The 19,499-nt window shown below is 45.0% G+C and overlaps 1 protein-coding gene across 2 annotated transcripts in view; it reads right to left on the reverse strand.

Moving 5' to 3' along the window:
- The window catches only part of FRMD4A (FERM domain containing 4A), a 383,039-nt gene that overhangs the window by 280,074 nt on the left and 83,466 nt on the right, over nucleotides 1–19,499 (reverse strand). The window contains exon 1 of one of the 2 annotated variants that reach the window (XM_075767639.1): nucleotides 15,073–15,431. The exons of the other annotated variant lie outside the window; for it this stretch is intronic. Coding sequence (XP_075623754.1) covers nucleotides 15,073–15,105 — 33 coding nt within the window. The 5' untranslated portion in view covers nucleotides 15,106–15,431. Of the gene's footprint in view, nucleotides 1–15,072; nucleotides 15,432–19,499 lie in introns of those variants that run through there. 2 annotated transcript variants of the gene reach the window in all.

Consider the following 19,499-nt stretch of genomic DNA (forward strand, 5'->3'; position numbering starts at 1 on the left):
GAATATACTCACATTGCACTAGGTGTTAATTAATCTCTCATAATCAGCTGGCTGGAGGACCCTATTATTACCATGGTTCCTTTTTCATTAGAGTCAAACCAGAAAATCCTTATGCCTTGTGCCTGAGGATTAATACCAAACCATGGCTGACTTCTCTATGGAATTACCTCTTGTGTTTGTGTTAATACCAGCAGAGATCTTCCTGAGGAGCACTATCACTGTGCACACCAGCAATCGCAGCTAATTTGTACATATGCTTCCACTGGACAGAAGCCATGCAATTAAGAGAATGCCCTCAAGGCATTAACATTTCTTGTCTCGCAGTAAGTGCAGTGGGAGAACACAGCAGAAGTTTTTAGGGTGTTATCCATGGGAGTGTGTTATTTCAACAGCATTTCTATGAATCTGTGAGGCCGACTCAGAGCTGGGAAGGAAGCCAACACTAAGAAGTTTCTGAGGCCACAGTGGAAATCTCTCAAGTCTTTTTTTGCTGGAAGAAGACGATGAGGCAGCACAGGACGCTGATCTTCTATTTCCCTACTGCCCTGTTCTCTCCAGGACCCAGACACCAGGACCTTACCCACACTCTTCAGGGTGTTTGTAACCCCTAGTCCCAGCAAAAGGCTCATCACTTAGTTCCCTGTGAAGCCCTGACTACAGGAAGGCTATCAAGGTCTTCACCCTTCCCAGGGAGGAACCAAGGCACTTAACAGCAAGGACACTAGTGTGCTTAAGGTCCTCAGTACCAAACCAAAAGACCTGCAAGTTCCAAAGGACTGGGGCCAAGACCTTGCCATCCTAAGTCCTTTCCACTGGAGAACTGCTGGGGTGCAGGGAGCCTGTGGGTGAGTTTTCTTGGGCAATTGCAGAGCCCCTGAGTCTGGGGAATCCATCAACTGAGTGCTCTGAGATGCTGCTGAAACCTTGATGTGGACTGGGAGAAAGTCTGAGGCTAACATGTTTTGACCAAGACATCTTGGAAGCAGGCAATCTGGAAAAGCTTTGACAGGAAAATTTTAAGCCAAATTTCCACCCTGTGTGACTTTTAGAGACTCAGTGAATCCCATTACTCTCTGGCAGAAGGATCCTGGCATCATGATCCATCCCAAGCTGCGTCCAGACGGTCCATCTCTAGGACCACCTGGGAATGGTAAAAGTCCTTGCCTTTGCAAGTCTGGCATTAGCAGGACTCTGCTTATCCTCTTTATCAACATATCACATGGAGGAAAGAACTTGATCCTGCTCCCTTCCCCCTGTCTCACTCCTACACTTAAAAACCCGCAAACCATATGAAATAAATTAAATCAAAATACTGCAATTTCAGCTGCATTGGTTTTAAGGGAATAACATTCACCACCACCATGAGTGTGTTTGTCCCCAGGTGCTAAAATGATGTATATTGAGGCTTCAGTGCCACTGGCTAATTTAGGAGTGTTGTCATCATCATAAAAGGAAGAAAATCGATTCAAATCAAAAGCCCACAAACAAACTATGACCTTATTCAAATCAGAAAAAAACCCCAATCCCAACCTCTGACAGCTATGGTAGGATGTCAGAGAAGCCGAGAAGCCACGCAAGATGCACACTATTGATTACTGTGTAATAATGATTTCCCTTCAGCCCACAGACTCCACTGCATACTTCATTCTGCATTCCAGAGCACGTCTCTGAGCATCGCCAGGGCTGGGAAGTAACACACACCAGACATCGCTGGGGGTTGCAGGTTAAGTACTGCACTTAGGTTTTATGGAGCAGAAGAGTAGATAAATTCTGTCAAATGAATGTAAATGCTCAATATTAATTTTTGCTTCTGAGAGTCTTTAACCACTTCCTTTTTGGAAGTATTTCTAAGATATCTTATTTTGTGAATCACCATGAATCTCTCCTTGCTTCTGAGTTACAGTTTGGTTTGATTTTAGTTTTGTTCATACCAATGCAAATATTCCCCATTCTTTGCTAAAAATTTCCATGGCTTGTCTACAAAGGCACCATCTCTGGCAAGAATTTACCAGTTAATCTCTAGAAGTTAAAGTTTTAAAGAATTCCCAATTTTTGGTCCTTATTCTGCACTGTCTGGAGCATCACATAGACAAAGGAGTGGCCACATTCCTGACTGAATACAAACTGACACAGTTCCTTCAAGGTTGGTGGAATAACTCAAGTTTTCTGAGTCTCTGCCCTGCATTTCATTCTCTTTGAGTTTGGTCTTTTCTCCGCGAATTCTTTTGCAACATATGTAATAGGCTACGTAGCTCTATTTCATCTCCCTGTTTGTACCGTGGGTGATATGTCCTGGTGAAGATTAATGGCTAAAGCTGATTTAATGGTGTACATGCTTTTCACAGGAAAGAAAAAAAAAAACCAAGAAAAAAAAAAAACCCACATTTATCTTTTTTCCATCCAGATTGAAAAATACTAACTTTTCTTATTTTCTTCTTTTATATTTGTTATTTTCAAGCCTTTGATGGCCTCCCAAACAGCTTTACCATCTCTCTGTGCATCTGTGATGTTCCCATATTAATGTGACTCATTCTCACAAATAAGCCTGGGACTCAGCTGCATGTACGACAAACTGCAGTTTATCTCTACTGAGTTTCAGGAGTCATGCCAGCAGAGACTCTGACTCTACGCAATGTAATCTCAGTCACCTGCTTGTTCTGCCACCTTTCCCTTTTCTTTTTGCTGTATCCAGGAGAAATGCTGGCTCATTTGGTGAAAGAGGTTTGTGATGTCTGTGGGAGAGGTTTGAAATATTTGTCTGATGTTTTCCCTTGCACCTGCTGAAGCACCAGAACACTGTTATCACCCATTTAAGAGGATCTTCAAAAAAACCTCAAACCCAGACATATGTGATAAAACTGTGGTCTAAGAAAAAAAGAAAAAGAAAAAAAAATTAGAACCTGAAAAGACCTGGTTGGAGGTTAAAGAAATGCCAAAAATATAATGTTTTCTGCTTAATCTACCCAACAATCTACCTTAATAATAATAATAATATGTTTACTAATTAGAAAATCTACACTCAACAAGAATGCAAATACCATCAGTAAATGTGCATGAGTGATTTAAAATCGAGTAACTACTGGCATATGCAGACACATATTTCTGAAAATTAGTTGTAACACACTGTAAAAGTCACACCCATTTTATAAAGCTTTCTTTACTACCCTACCAAATGAGAGCAAATAATCAGACACAGCTTTTCATGTGGAATATGCAAAGACATTTATTCCAGGCAAAGGTGGTATACAGAGAGATGCAAGTGGAAGGAGACAAATTTCACTCCTCACCCTCAGCATATGGTTTTGCCACAGTCCCATATTTTTATTTGTGCTTTCAAAAGCTGCCTGGTCTTTTCATGTAGTCAGTTCAGCTCTGCTCACATCTACTCCCACGGCTATCTGTTTTTCAGTCTGGGTTACTCTGAAAAAGTGCAAGAATGATTAACTGCAGTCAATTTATCTTGAATTCTTAGGGGGAATTAATAACATGAGGTTAAGTAAAAAATAGCCATGTGACAACAGCCATATGAATGTTGGTATTTATTATACATGTGGAAACTGCACTGGGTGAATATCAGGGTGAAAAGTTAGAAAATGCCAGGCATAACTGGATGTTTTATGATGCAGTTTTTAATTGCATGATCATATGCTCCCTTCACCTTAACCTATGCCCCCATGGTTTCCTTCTTCCCTGTGTAGGGTGGAGCTGTTGTAAGGATGAATCAGTGAAGGCGTCTGCTTTCTGAAGGGCTCTTTGGCATTTGAGGCAGGTAGAAGGTGCACAGGGAATGAGGCTGAGGATCACTGCAGAAGATGAAATAGTCTTTGGGTGAAGACAGTTGGTGATGGGTAATTCATATATCCCAAAATTTTACTAACGATCCCTGACATCTAAGCTTTATTTTTGGGTTTGTGAACGACACCCCTGGCACATGAAAAGAAAGCCTGGGCTCTGCCAGAGGCAAATGGTGAGGGGCACAATGAACACAGAAAGTGCTGTATGATGTTAGAGACATGGAAAAGTCAGAAATGGCCCAAAACTGGAGGAGACCTTTAACAATTCCTTCATGGCTCAGTTCTGCATCAATTAAATGGCGACAAACCCAGAGTCTGATTACAGGTTTTGATTAACTTAGATACTGTTGCAATTAGTAGTACAGGAAAAAAAAATACATGAGAAAATGAATAATTCTGTTTTCAGGGCAGTATTCAGTAAGTAAGACCTAGGGTTATTCACTGAGAAATGAGGAGAATACAAAATCAGGAATAGCTGCTCATTATCTGACTACTGTCCATCTTAGGCACAAGATGAGAAGAAACCTGTGGAAAAACAATGTGGGACTGCATAATTAGATGGGACAGGGCTGCAGGGATGTCCCTTGCTCCAGTATTTCCCAGCTTTGCATCTTGATGGTGTTCCCTCTTTATAAATCACCTTTACATGTGTGCATTTTACCACCTGCATCCAGCTGGGACATGGGATCTGGGCAGAAGGAGGTTTCCACGCCATGGGAAGAAGTCCTCTGCCACCTCCTTGCCCCTCTATCCCTCACTCATCCTCTCCTGACCTCATCTATTTAGTCCTGGTTGCCACTTCTCAAACACCTTACTCCAGTCCTAATCCTCTGTCCACATCCTCCCCTGCATCCTAGACTGTTTATTCCAGCTTGGATTTTGCTTCCCTTGCACTTGTGCTTTATTTTCCATGCTGCTGTGGGTGTCAGCAGGGATCCTGGGGATGCAACACAGGCTTCCTGCCCCAGATGGAGCAGATCATCTTGAGTGCCATCACATGGCATGTATAGGACAACCAGGTGATCAGGCCCAGTCAGCATGGGTTCATGAAAGGCAGGTCCTGCTTGACTAACCTGATCTCCTTCTATGACAAGGTGACCTGCTTAGTGGATGAGGGAAAGGCTGTGGATGTTGTCTACCTGGACTTTAGTAAAGCCTTTGACACCATTTATCACAGCATTCTGCTGGAGAAACTGGCTGCTCACAGCTTGGACGGGTGTACTCTTTGCTGGGTTAAAACCTGGCTGGATGGCCAGGCCCAAAGAGTTGTGGTGGATGGAGTTACATCCAGTTGGCAGCCGGTCACAAGTGGTGTTCCCCAGAGCTCTGCACTGGGGCCAGTTCTCTTTAATATCTTTGTCAATGATCTGGGCAAAGGGATCAAGTGCACCTCCAGTAAGTTTGCAGATATCACCAAGTTGTACGGAAGTGTTGATCTGCTTAAGGGTAGGAAGGCTCTACAGAGGGATCTGGACAGGCTGGATCGATGGGCTGAGGTTCAACAAGGCTCAGTGCTGGGTCCTGCACTTGGGTCACAACAACCCCATGCAACACTACAGGCTTGACGAAGAGTGGCTGGAAAACTGTCTGGCGGAAACGGACCTGGGGGTGTTGGTTGACAGCCGTCTGAATATGAGCCAGCAGTGTGCCCAGGTGTCCAAGACGGCCAACAGCATCCTGGCTTGTATCACAAATAGTGTGGCCAGCAGGACTAGGGAAGCAATTGTCCCCCTGTACTCGGCACTGGTGAGGTCCCTCACTACATGAAAGATATTTTGCTGCTGGAGTGTGTCCAAAGGGCAATGAAGCTGGTGAAGAGTTGAGAGCACAAGTCTCACGAGGAGCAGCTGAGGGAACTGGGATTTTTTTAGCCTGGAGAAAAGGAGGCTGAGGGGAGACCTTATCACTCTCTACAGCTACCTGAAAGGAGGTTGTAGCCAGGTGGGGGTTGGTCTCTTCTCCCAAATAACAAGTGCTAGGACAAGAGGAAATGGCCTCAAATTGTGCTAGGGGAGGTTTAGATTGGATATTAGGAAAAATTTCTTCACCAAAAGGGTTGTCAATCATTGGAACAGGCTGCCCAGGGAAGTGGTGGAGTCACCATCCCTGGAGGAATTTAAAAGATACGTAGATGTGGCACTTATGGACAAGGTTTAGTGGTGGACTTGGCAGTCTTAGGTTAACAGTTATACTTGATGATCTTAGGTCATTTCCAACCTAAATGATTCTATGAATTTATGATTCTATGCTGGGAGTCATTGGTCTAATAGAGACAGGGACGGACCCCGGCTTAAAGCTCAGATGAGTTTCAGCCTGGATGTTTCTCAGGCATCCCTACCCCAGTCCCATCGGTACATGTACGTGTGCTACACAACTACCAGTGAGGGTGTGAGGATAAACTTTGAGGCAGTGGTGCCATGGAGAGGTATCTGATGTTACGAAGACACATTTAATCTCTCATCTCACCTGATCTCTCTCTAAAGACCACAGTACGTTAGGTGAGCGGTTGTGCCAGCTGTAATGAGGCTGAATATTCCCTTATTTGTACCATATATTTCTTGGGCCTGATTATGGAGTATTTACTGAAAAGATGAGTTCTGTATGTAATTAGTCTTGCTGGAAAAGAGTTTCAGTGGCACCAGATAATACTCTAATTCCCTCTATCCAAAATAATTTAATCTCTTCTAAATGAAATCCATTTTTCTAAAGAAAAATGACTTCCACAGTATTATTCCAAACCTGGCCGTAGAGAGATCCAGCTTTAGATGAAGAAGTAATGATTTCACCTAACTTCGTCTTTCAGTTCCTAAGCTACTAGAATTAATTGACCGTGTAATTAAGGAAGGATTTTCTTACCAATATGATCATGCCTATAATTAAAATCTCACACAAATATGTATGTGTAAGAATAGGGCAGAGCAGAGCAGGGGAGACCAAAGTGTCTGACAGGTTTACATCAAAGGACCTGAGCTCCTGCAGCTCTAAGCCAGAGGGAGGGGAGGAAGGGAAGACGGGACTGGCTGATAACTGACTTGATATATTGTTTTTGACCTCCTGTCTTCAAAGCCCCAAGTGGTTTAAGTGCTGTCTACCCAGGAGATTACTTCTACCTTTAATGTTACTTCAGCGGAGTCAAGCTTTGCAAGCGTTTGTGCTACCAAGCCCCGGATGAGCAGAAGAGCGATGATATCTGCGTGTTTTCAGAGAGACTGGAATGGGTTTGGCTGCTGCTTTGGTCTGTGCCTCGTCAGCACTGTGGCCCAGGGGACCCCATGGCACATCACGAGAGCCACCGCTTTCTTCTGACTATTGTTGCATCAGAGACCCATGAAGAAGATTTTGTAAAAGAAGGAGTGGTGCATTTTTATTACTGTTATTTATACTGCATTTACTATAAAATCAGCCTTTAATAGCAGTGTTCACCCTGTGATATGTGACCTGAGTCAATGGCTCTGCCTGGGGACATCTGCATTTTGGGAGGTTTTGCTGTTCTGAACGTGGGGAGAGGCTGAGTGCTGGCAGGCTGCAAATTCCTCCACAACTCCTGCTCAAAGGGGACAGGGGCTTTCCCTAAAAAACCCAAATGAGGACCTGGAGCTTGAAGAGAAGAAGCGATTGACTCCCTTAGATGGTCTGCCATGTGTTGTGATACCCTGTGACTGTGTTAGGGATAGGAAAAAACCCCACCTCCATAGTATAACCAAGCTGAGGACCAAAGCATCAAGGAAAAACACAGGTGTGGATGGATGTTGCATGAAAGAAGGCACCTTGAGCAGAAAACCTGCCCTCTCATTTGTTTGATACCTGCTGTGCTCAGGGAAACAGGACTTTGTATGTTTATTGACATTGTTATATGTTTATAAATTACATCAGAAAGACACCTGTATCTGTCCTCAGGTCTCCTCTGAACTGGAACAACATGCAGGGCCTGGGGTTTTTGTCTTGCTGGTTTGAATCACAAATGGGGTTGGACTCTTGGTCTCATAGATTTGGTGGAGTTTATATTGCAATGTAGATAAAAGAGGAATGTAGGGAAAGTTAAAGTACATTAGGTGTGCATTCTCAGGAAGAAAGCCCACACGCCCATTTAAAATCAGTAAAATATATGGAATAGCTGATTACTACTTAAGCATGTGCTGAGGTGTTTAGAGCTATACTGGTATGCGCTGGTCACGGATCAGACGTTTTGTACATGAAATATGCATTGTGCAAGTGCTTTATTGCATTCCATACAGTCCCAAACATTAAACGCACACAATCCCTACCAGTAACTGCCTTCAGAATGACCTAATATATCAGACAGCTGTGCAGGAGAGCTCTTTTCCGCCATAGATAACTACTATGCTGGCATTTTGGGACATTTTTGTTTCCATAATCATCCTCTCAACGTGCCCATTTTTTCAGCTTTCCCATTTTTACAGCACTGAAGACTTTATAACCTTCCCCAGTGGATACAACCTGTGATTCACAGCTAACAGTGGATGGGTCTGAGTTCTGCTTTTGAAAAGGATGGCCAATTGCCTCACCAACAGCCACCCATTAAGCAAACTGCTTAATGAAATGACTAGGAAGATGGGTGCTCACCAGTGTGTTTGCTCTGTGCTTATTAAAATAACCCTGAAGCCAGTAACCCACACACTGAGCTAGTGAGATTTACACTGCTAATGGTGTCATTGTCTTTGATTCTTCCAGTCCATGCCTTGTCCTACTACATTTTAAAGATGATGATGATGATTATTATTATGTTATTATTAGCATTGATGCTATTATTAATTTCAATTTGGTATCATTGTGGTCTTTACATAGCCCCCCAGTTTGCTATTCTGTGACCTCCCATGGGAGCCAAGAGAAGGTCGTTGGAACTTTCCAGGCAACCTCAGCTGCAGGAAGGTTTTAGGGACCTGAGATGTTCCTGGATACCAATGATGCAGCCTGGGCTTTACACAGACTGAGCAAGACGTGGAGAGTCAAGGCCAGGGTGCAGGCTGGCTTGACCTGAGACATGGTGTCTGAACAGTGGAAGGTGAGCAGGGAACTTTGGAGCAGTTCCTGTTTCCATCCCCTGAAAGGATCCAGTGGCACTTGATAGACAATGTGTGAGCTTTGGCTATCAAGGCATGCTGTGATCATCCCAGGCTCTGACATGACAGGGTATCGAGCTGATTTGCATCTCCCAGCAATGTATGTCTTGATGCTCAGCTGGCGATGGCAGAGGGGGGACCCCAACCAGACGATTGTGCTGTCTGTGAAAGGCAAAGCAGCCCTGGCGTTGTGGTCCTACTGGTCCATCTCCAGGGCTGTCTGATGGTTGTCACAGTAGTGCTCAGCAAGAGCTCAATCTGGTGTGCACCCGAAGGTGCTCCATGCTAGGATGGTGTAGCCTAGATTCATTTGTGCCACTGAAGATGCTGAGAAAGGGCAGCATCACCCAGTCATTGAATCACAGGTGATATATTAGAAGCTGCACTGCAATCCTTGCTTCTTACAAATCAGAGGCAAAATGCCTCCATTTCCTCCCAGTCTTCAATGAGGAGCATTTGGGGACAGGGATTGTCTTCTCATCATATGTTTGGCCAGCAGTAAGCATACAAGTCTCTGTGCTGGACTTTGACCCCCCAGTGCTACTGCAATGCAATTCTCATTAACAGCGCAGTGCCCAGCTCCTGCCCAGGATGCACAAGGATGCTTTCCCCCTGTACAGCAAATAATCCACCCCTGCCGTGACTATGTGCGAAGGCAGGGTCCAGTCAGGCATGGTATCTCACTGCACTGATACAAAGCACAGCTGGGGAGGAAAAATAACCTTTTGGCTTTATGTTCAGTGATATATTGTTTTTAAATCTGGATGGATTTAGGAAATGTTGCAGAACAGAAAGGACAATGCTTTTCCAGAGGCATAACCTTATGGTAGAGCTATTCCGAAGCCAAACTCTGCTCTGAGTTATGCCCCTACAACCTCTCTCCCAGGTATTTATAAAATTATGATTAACAGTAGCAGAAATAGGACTTCATTATTTCTTCAATTGCCTTTCTTTTTAACTATCTACAGGCTCAGGGAATTATGTACGGCCTCATTAAACTTAGTACTTAGTCGAACTGCTAATAAGGCAGAAAAGGAGGTGCCCCCTAAGCAACTCAGCAGACAGTGCGAGTGCCCCATGGACGGGCAGCTGAGGGGGCGCTGGTGATTCCCAGTCCATGCTATGACTTCATCTGGTCACGCCAGCTCATGGCTGATTGCACGGGAACCCAAAAGGTTTGAGTGCTCACTGTCCATGTGAAGTTACTCCACCCAGGAGGTCTGAATCCCCCAAACGACCTTGCAGATCCCAGTCTCTGAGTGTCATTAACACCTGTATGTGGTTATCTTGACGAGATATTCAAATGGGAGTTAAATACACAGTGGTATCAAAACAGGGATCTGAGACTCCAGAGGAGGAATGTGCATGCTTTTGGAGGGACAGGTGCCCCCTTTTGCCATTTGGTCTTTTGCCATTGTTAAAAATACCAGGAATGGTTTCATGACATATGCGAAGGACTTACTCTGCATCTTGGCTTGTACAAGAGTGCCGTAAGGTGATTTTAAGATGTGTAGCTCTTCATACAGTGCAGGATCCTAACTTTAACTTTCACAGGACAGCTTGTGAGCTTAAAGTTAAGAACTTGCTCAGATGCCTTGCTGGATGCAGCCTCATACTATAACAAAAAAACCTGCCTATGTCAACCTCTTTTCAGTTACCATCCAAGGGGGTTCAAGACTACAGCCATCCCATCCATAGGTGTAACTCAGACTCCAGACTTCCCTTTCTCTGGGGCAATTTTCCCTTCCAATTTCCTCTGGCAATCTCAAAGGCCAGCCGTTGCAGACTTCTGCTATTCAAGACTCACAGGGGTTGTGGTACCTCCCAAAGTTTCTCTGCTTCAAGCTGCTGTGAACTTCTCTAAGTAAGGCACAAAGGACAACTTAACCATTCTAGAGAGATCTAGCGGTCAAAAACTAAACTGCTTTGAAAGTAGAGCCAACAGGGTTTAACGAATAAACAGTAACACCATGGGAGTTTGCTAATCCCCAAAATCTATAATAAACAGATAAAGTTAATAAGATTCAATAACAGAGAACAGCTCCATTAACATTTTAAGAGTACTATCTAAACATTACACACATTATTTACTGAGTTCCCTAGCTGAATTCTCTGTACACAGGAACACTCAAAATTCATTATCTTTGGACGCAAAGCTTAGTAAATTCAACGGTAATTAATCTCCATTTACCCTCCGTGTGTGTTTCTGAATAGACGAAAAGTTCATTGAAAAAGTTCTTTCAGTCAGTCTGAAAGAAAAGCAGTGCTTTGATAAACAAAATAGCACCAAACACAGGCTTCTCAAGGGAAAATAGAGCAGCTAGCCAGTTCTGTGTGGTTCAAGCCAGGTGCTCATTGCAAATTCAGTAGCGTGCACTGGCAAGTGTCAGCGGCAGAGAAACTGAAATTACTGAAATTCTTATGCCAGTGTAATTTGCTGAGGGCAATGCACTGAGGGTTAAGGCAAATTGTGCATGTGTTGAGGATTATAAAACAAATTAAAATGGAGGCTAACAAAAGGAGTGCAATATTTATGCATTTCTTCATTCTTTTCACTCGGTGGTACTCAATCAACTTCACAGTCTCTTAAGGTGGCATGGGGACATTTCTATTGTGTACATTCATTTGCTCTTAAAAAGGAGGCTCAGACATCCTAGGCTACAGAATTCAACTGATTCTGGTAATATTTATCAGTATCACCAGTAACCCATCAAATATTTGCAAATAACTATTTCTTCTAGTCATGTGAAACATCAACATCATCAAACCAAAAATGCAGAAAGTTTTCTGTTCAATGCATTCCACTTATCTGCTTCAGTTTCAATATACCAGCCCATTTTATCATGTTTTCTTCCACTTTCCCTTAAATTTATTCATTTGTGCATCCCAGTTATACAAAAGTAGAAATGTATTAACCACCCATGACTTACTGTAGTGGAGTTCATTACATGGTGTAATGCACTTAATATTTTATACCCAATTTACCTCAACAAATATTTTAAAGAGTTTCTAAGTTATTCAGCACCCCACTCTATGATCACCCAGCACAGCCCAGTAACCAAATGGGTTATCACTTTGTGGAATGGGAAACAAGTCCCTGATGTAATATACTCTTGGTTTGTATTCCCAGCCTTCTGCTGGCAAGCCCTGTTGTGGAGATGGATGGAGAGGCGAGGACATGTGCCCATGTTTCTGCCCTGCATGCTGTGTCCAGCGTTTCAGCCCTCCTGCATGATAAATTTGGCTTCTGAAGTCAAGGTGTGCCCACCTCTGCTCTGATGTGGGGTGGGAACCTCTATGAGCAAAGAGGACCAAAGAGCTGACAGCAATCGTATTTTCAGTTGCGGCCGTGAGATTCACCCAAGCCTGCCTGCAGGGATTTGGACCTTATTTTAATTAGAGAGCCCTTTACGTGTTTGGCTATGAGAGGCCAATGCATGTTGTCCTCACCCCTTGGTGGCAGACTGTGAGAGGTGCCTGCAAGAGTCAGCCCTTACTCCTGCTCACCCATGGAAACAAAGCAAACTGGTTTTGGTTTTGTTTGTTTGTTTGTTTGTTTGTTTTAATTTTCTGTCTAGATTTGAGCAGACTGAATATAGCTGCCTGGGACTCTAAATATAACCCAAGCATTTACTTGCATTTCACTGTAATGTGGAGATGTTTTCATGCAGGTTAAAGTCTTGGAGCTCACAGACACTTTAGGCTCGCTCCACGCAGCACTGCCGGAGATGATGAGGACCCCACCAGCCTTCATGTCACCGTACAAACCAAAGGACAAAAAAACCTTCCAACTGGCCTCCAACAGTTGCAGCCTAAGCGTAAAACAAGTGACAACAGATGGGATCAGGCAGATGGGGGAGTAGAGGGGGAAAAAACCAGGCAATATTAGGGAATGTGACAGGCAGGGGTCTCGGCATGTCGGCAGCCTCGCTGTTGTCAAGTTTTTTTGTAGGCATCGCACATTAGGGTTGTATTTGGAGAGTTGTAGATTTTACACTCAATTTTCTCGCAAGTGAGCAGTGAGCCGCTGCCAGCTATAAAGCATCTCGGAAATGAGATTAGTTTTCAAATCTATTCAAGTAATCTTCTCATTGTTTTTTCTCTGAAAGGTAAAGATGTAAGGGCCAAATCCTGATCTTTATTACACAGAGTCTATTTTAATATCTCCATCAGCTGCCATTGAGCTACTCCAGATTAACAGCAACGTAACACCAACGTCAGCATCTGGATCTTCAAGAGAATCACGTCAGTTTTACATCATTGCAATCGATGGTTTAAAATCGCATTGCTTTGGATTGAGAAGATTTTCCCATACACAAAGGAGGTCAGAATCTGTCCCTTTTTCTGATATTAGAGGAGATTGTGTTCCAAAGGATCATGTCTATATTCGCAAGGAAATTCTTGTATAGGATCAATAAATAACCTGATCGTGGTAATTGCGATTACACGTTATGAATGGCATTATTAGGATTTACATTCCAGCTGCAGCCATGAAGCAAGTCAGATGAACAAACATAATACCCAGTCCCGGTCCACTTCCCTTACTCTGTCATTTTTATAGCTGCACGCGTGCTGCAGGTGCTGATAGTACACGCGTCTGACTGTAATCCACGCGTTAACCTGATAGCGCACCGATTCCGGGAGAGACTGCCTCCAGCAATCATTGCAACCCTGGTTAAAGGAGCAGAATGGAAACGTCAACTAAAATGTTGAAAGTTACGTTTTCTAATAATGGAAATGGGATCTATCGGGCAGGTTTTTTGTTTCCTATTCTCTGATTTTTTTTTAATTTTTTTTAAAAAGTAATACTGAGAAATGCCTTACAAAGACTAACACTAATGTATGTATTCCTCAGTAATGAGAGGTATGAATGGCTGGGTCTATAATCCCTTATAAATCTTTCATTCTATAAACTGCCCGTTAGCATTATTCTTGGTAATGGAGAGCTATATGAAGTTCGTAGGTCCTTTTTTTAATCCCCAACTTACTGAGCAAGATAGGAAAGAACTGATTTAAAGTGGGAAAAAAAAATTACTCCCCTGGAGAATTACAGTACAGCCACTTGCTGGCAAATTAAATCACTTTTCTAGCATTTAATATTGAAAATACTTTCAATCATTGAAGAGCCTTTAATTTAAGATAGTGGATGGCAGGGATGTAATCAAGGAGACCAGTCTAGCTGATCTGCCTCAGCACAGGGCTGGACCAGATGATTTCTTAGAATTTTTTCTAGTCTGGCATTCATATGAAACAGCTCTGGTCTGACTACACCTTCAAAACTGCTTGCATTCAAGACATAGGAATATACCCTGTTGCCAGCAAGAATTGTCATTGAGTTCCAGTTCTTCCAGTCCTGAGATACAATACAACAGGGTTGGATTGCATGTGGTGATGGACCGAAATCAGAAAGGCAGTTACCACATGGGATGGAGGCAGAGACTAAATAAAATACAATCAGGATTCAGTCTATCACCCAGGACCACACAGAAATAATAGCACAGAAGGAGATTTTACAAACTAAACCATCACTGTATTTGTCTCTGGCTTTTCCCTGCTGGAATTCAAGTTTCTTTAATAACGAGGATTAATGGCAAACCTTTAAAGAGAGTTGGGAGCGTGAGAAGGCAGCAGACAAGTGCAGCAATTCCTTAGGTCTGCATACTCAGTTCCTCTTTTACAGCTTTCTGATCTGGGTCCACACCAAGAGGTCTCCCACCCTGGCAGGGTATTTGGGCACAAAATCACCCTCTTTGCTTGTCTGTGCATCCCTTGCTGCTGAAAATACCATACTGGGGTAGCCCGCCGGCACCATCCATCGCTTCCCGCGCCGCAGGTACGCTTTCCCCGAACGGCTCCCTGGGGAGCACGCATAGACACACAGACACAATGAGAGCCTCCGACTGGAAATTCAAACAAAAATATGGCTGTCTACTCCAAAAGGCAAACTCATTTACAAAGGTCATCTCTGTCGAGGAAGAGTGATGGGTTACTCCCCTCTTGGAGACGACTGCTGTCGCTCTTCTGCCGAGTTACATTCACGAGTATAGTTTTGAAAAAGAAGAAAGAAAAAAAAAAAGAGAGAGAAAAGAAAAGAGACAAAAGCTCGGCAAGCCCCCTATTCACAGAGCTAGCCCTGCACCTCCCCTTCCCCTCCTCGGCTAAAAGCAGCTTCAAAAGACATTTACATCTTCCCCTACCTTCGTTCTCATCGGAGACAGAAGCCCTTCCATTTTGGTCCGATCCTCATGCCAATCCTCGTCCACCAACTTAGTCTCTCGTCCCTGTCTCAAGCATCCCACACGAACAGGAGCATGTCAGGGACCGCCAGCGACACCCTCACGGCAGCTCGGCCAGCCACCAACCTGCCAACTTGCAATCCTCAGTTGCGTGGAGCACCGTTCCTGGAGAGACCTTCCTCCCTCTCCCTCCTCTCTCTCTCTCTCTCTGCATAATCTGCCTGCAGCTATGTTTGTACCATCGCGGCTGACAAACGATCCCTGCCTTACGTAATGCATTCAGCACAGGACAAGCGATCCCAGCCCAGCCGCGGGGATCCGGTCGGCGGCAGCGATGGGAAGGTGTGGGACTTCGCCCTGCCTATTGTGCCGCTGGGTTTAATCTGGTAACGTCCCCGCGCGGGGCTGGCGGCTCATCGGCTCTCTGTGCTAGCTAGGAAAGCTCCGAGAAAACTTCGTCACCGTGGAAAGATTGCGGATTCCCTAGGATTACTTAAAAGGGTGTATTCCTGATCCCAAGCTTCAGCCTGAGAGGTTTTCCCGCTTGGGAAACACCAACAGTTGGAGCATTTTCTGCTGGGTGCGTTTGCTGTCAGCGAGTGACCAAACCCATGAAAGGGAGTTCCTGTCAATTGTCAGCCGGGAATTGAGGGAGAGAAAGAAAGAAAAGAGAGCGAAACAAAAGGAATATAGTCCTGCAAAGTTGGTCAGCAAAAGATACTTGCTGAATGCCTTTCTATTACCATTTTAATTCAGATCAGAGCATGCCTTTGTAGAAAATTCCCTAATTTCCCCCCGCTTTCTGCATTTTGGTTTCCATCATAGAGTGATGCTGGGACTGAATCTCTTTCAGAGAAAATCCGACTGGAAAACAGGCTTCAGACCTGCAAACATATCAGCGTTCAGTCCACAGGGCCAGACCAGACCAGTCCAAAATAAAACCCCTCTGAAACGCCATCAAATGAGCACCAGCTGCCCATCACTGCTCCAAAGGTCGGCTCCCCCCCGGGGCCACCCCACTTCCTAATACAGACACAAATAAGGCTCCCCTTTCCTGGCCCAGAGGATAACCTTCCACATACCAGTACCCAATTGCTTTCCAAAAAGGAAATTAAAAACCCTGTTACACCACTAGAACCTGATTTTCAGTGTTAGAAAATCGCTGTCAGGCTGGTTGGAGCTTACCACAGGTGGAAACTTGTAACGCACTTTAACATCAGTCTTTGATGCCCCAAAGCTACACACTCAGGGAGAGCCACCGTCTGATTAAGGCACTGAGCTGGGATTCAGCAGATCTGGTTAAACTCCTGATATTGTCACACATTCCCTGCATGACCACGGGGATTCACCTCATTTAGCTTCACCCTCTAAAACGCTGCCCTCTGGTCCAAGCCAGACACCGAGGTTCCAGCAAGGCCAACGAGAGAGACAGGCTCTCTCACGATTTGCCCCAAATGTCCGAAGCCAAGGAGAATCCTGTTCTCAGGTCCTCTGTGGCTCCTCACCCCTCCATAAACCTCTTATCTTGCCATGGTTTCATGCTTTTGCTGCTCAGAGCAGGGGCCATCTCTGCCCACATCCATCCTTCATCCTCAGCACAAGCTCCTGGAGGTAACACCAACGTGGAGAGGGTGCAAGGGAATACCTTCATGGTGCTGTATGAGGGTGCAAAGTCTGGGAAGAACCCAGAAAAGGGCATGACCCCTGCCCTGGCAAGCCGCAGCAGAAGTGCACCCAGACAGTGACACAGATCAGGGTGTTCGACCCCACACATCCCTTTTCCTCTCTATCTCTCCCTTCCGATCCTTTCGACCCTGTAGATCTTGCAGTTTTAGGGCATTTTTCTTATTATTCCTTGTGGGGTAAAAACTGGGAGGGGAGGTGTCCCCCTACAGTGATTAATATTCATTTCAAAGATAATTAACTGTTCTCAGCTGAACTCAGCTCCTTATTAAATGTGAATGAATCCGATCATATCATATTGAAGGCAGAGATAAGTTTTCCGGAGCTAAAAAGACACTGTATGATGCTGGCAGGCTCATCTATTTCTTGCTGGATGTATATAAATATATTTTGCTATTGGTATTTACAAGACTTCAATAAGTGGCTGAATAAATGGCAACAGGAATTCCAGCCTCCAGTAAAACACAGCAATTGTGATTTTTCTGATGTACAACATCATGTCAGACTTTGACGTGAGGTTTACAAGTCTGTGCCTCTGCAAAACATCCTCTCCTCCAAATCATCAGGGGAATTTGACTCTCCAAAGTGTCAAGAGGAATCTAAAGTGTCAAGAGGAACCTAAAGAGAGAGGATCATTTAAGAATTTTGGAGATCTTGGGTCACATGGGCAAGCTCTAATGCCATATGATAATGTGGATGGTATACCCACGGTGGCATATGAACATCCAGTTCTCTTTTAAAGCTCGGTTCTGCTTTGAACTAGGCTAAACCACAGTGACTCATGGGGTTTCCTGTGTTATCTCTGTTTACAAGCAAAAAAAAAAAAAAAAAAAAAAAAAAAAGGTGGTTTTCCTAAAGGCCAAAAGAGTAATTCAGTCTGGGACCAGAAAAGCAAGCCAGGGCCTTTCCGGTTCAGCAGCACTCAAAGCCTCTCTGATCTGAACGGATTGGGGAATTGTGCTGATACTGCATGAGTCAGAGCAGAGCCCAGCTCAGCAGGACGAGCAGGAACGGAAAAGGGGACGGTGCTGTTTGAGCAGCACCCATGGCCGTGGCTGTGAGCCAGCAGCGAGCCTGCCTGCCCGGGGAGCACCGGCTGCGACCCCCAGCTGCAGCCCAGAGGATGCTCGGGGCCCCCTGGGCAAGTTATGAGCCCCCCCACAGGGTTACCGTGAGCCACAGCTGAAGTGGTGTGTGACAGCGAGGTCTGTCCACATCCACCTTCACCAGTCACACCAGGAAAACCAGCTGGCTCTGCCTGGGCAAATTTCGGTGTGGTTCCCTGGGAAGCATTAGGGCTGGCAATTTCCAGCAAATGTGAGCTGGAGTGGCCGTGGATGGATGGGGATTGTGCATCATATGTCGTCCTCCTCTCAATTTCCAGGCACAAGGTAGGACTTGAGCTCTACTGGTGTCTGGGCAGATACTCTGCTTTAGCCTATGCAGCCACCAACCTGTCCTTCGTGTGCTACAGGAGCAGGACGACCACCTTCTGCGCACATCCAGCCTGTTTGCAAACCCCTTTCACATTGAGAGCAATAACTTTACAACTGTGGGAGCCGGAGAAGTTTATCCTTGTTTTAAAATGAAAGTTTTAGTTGCTGTAGCCAGGAGAGCGGTGCCATGACAGTGCCGTGGTCTGACACTTTGTTCCTCCCCTGGGCTGCAACTCATGGCAATGCTCAAATTACCGCAGACTTGTTCGACAGCCTCCACTCCTGCGATTTTCAGATCAAAGGCACAACAGAGGCAAAAGGAGCATGTGAACACTTGCTTTCTCATCGTCTTTCTGGGGAGGGGAGCAGCATTTGACTCAGAGCCTGGTCAGCTACACCCAGTGTATCTCAGGTTCTCCATCTGCAGAAGAGGGGACCCACTTGTCTGGTTCGCATAGATGTTGCAGAGGTTCACCCTGTCCTGGATTCAACCCACCTCATCCTAGAAGAAATGTTTAAGCTGGGAATATGATTACTCTTGGCTCCTTAACTAATCATGGGAGTGAGACAGATACCTTGAAACCCCCTCATATTGTCATAATCTAAATGTCTGCTGAAGTCTAGACAGCAGACCAAAGTAGATGTCTACCTGGAGCCAAAGTAGACCCTACCTGGATTCAGCCTTGGACGTGAATCTCTTTCTAGGTTCTGTTGACTGCATTGACAGACCTCCATGGACTGGAATGAGAGCAGAGATATCTGCTGACATTTAGCCAAGTAGACATAAATGGCTGAATTTAGGTGTCTGACTGGGGAGCTGAATCTTGCCTCAGGTACACAGTAGTGGGGAAAATGGCCCAAAAAAGCCTTATATTCATGGTGGGTGTGTCTAAGCCTGGATAAAACTTCTGTAAATTGAAACCCTTCCTCAACTTTGGGGTGGGGATCCCAATACAGAGCCAAGTGGTGCTGCCTGTAACAGTCCTGAAAAGCAGAGGGAGTTTGGATATGGACCCAGTCTCCATTGCTCTGATGCAAAGAGCTGCCATCACCTCCCACCTGCCACCCCCCAGACCTGCCGATGGCCAGGACAATAGGCGCTGCCACAGCCCAGCCGTATCTTGGATGCATGCCACCGGCCGACCTCGCAACTGGTCATTTCATCCGGCGAACAAAAGGTAGCATCGCGGTGTTGCCATGGCGACATCCCGCCATCCGAATGGCTATGGCATCATGTAAGGGAGGGGAAAACATCCCAGTCACATACCG

This window comes from Balearica regulorum, chromosome 1 (genome assembly GCF_011004875.1).
Source record: "Balearica regulorum gibbericeps isolate bBalReg1 chromosome 1, bBalReg1.pri, whole genome shotgun sequence".
NCBI classification, from domain to species: Eukaryota; Metazoa; Chordata; class Aves; order Gruiformes; family Gruidae; genus Balearica; species Balearica regulorum.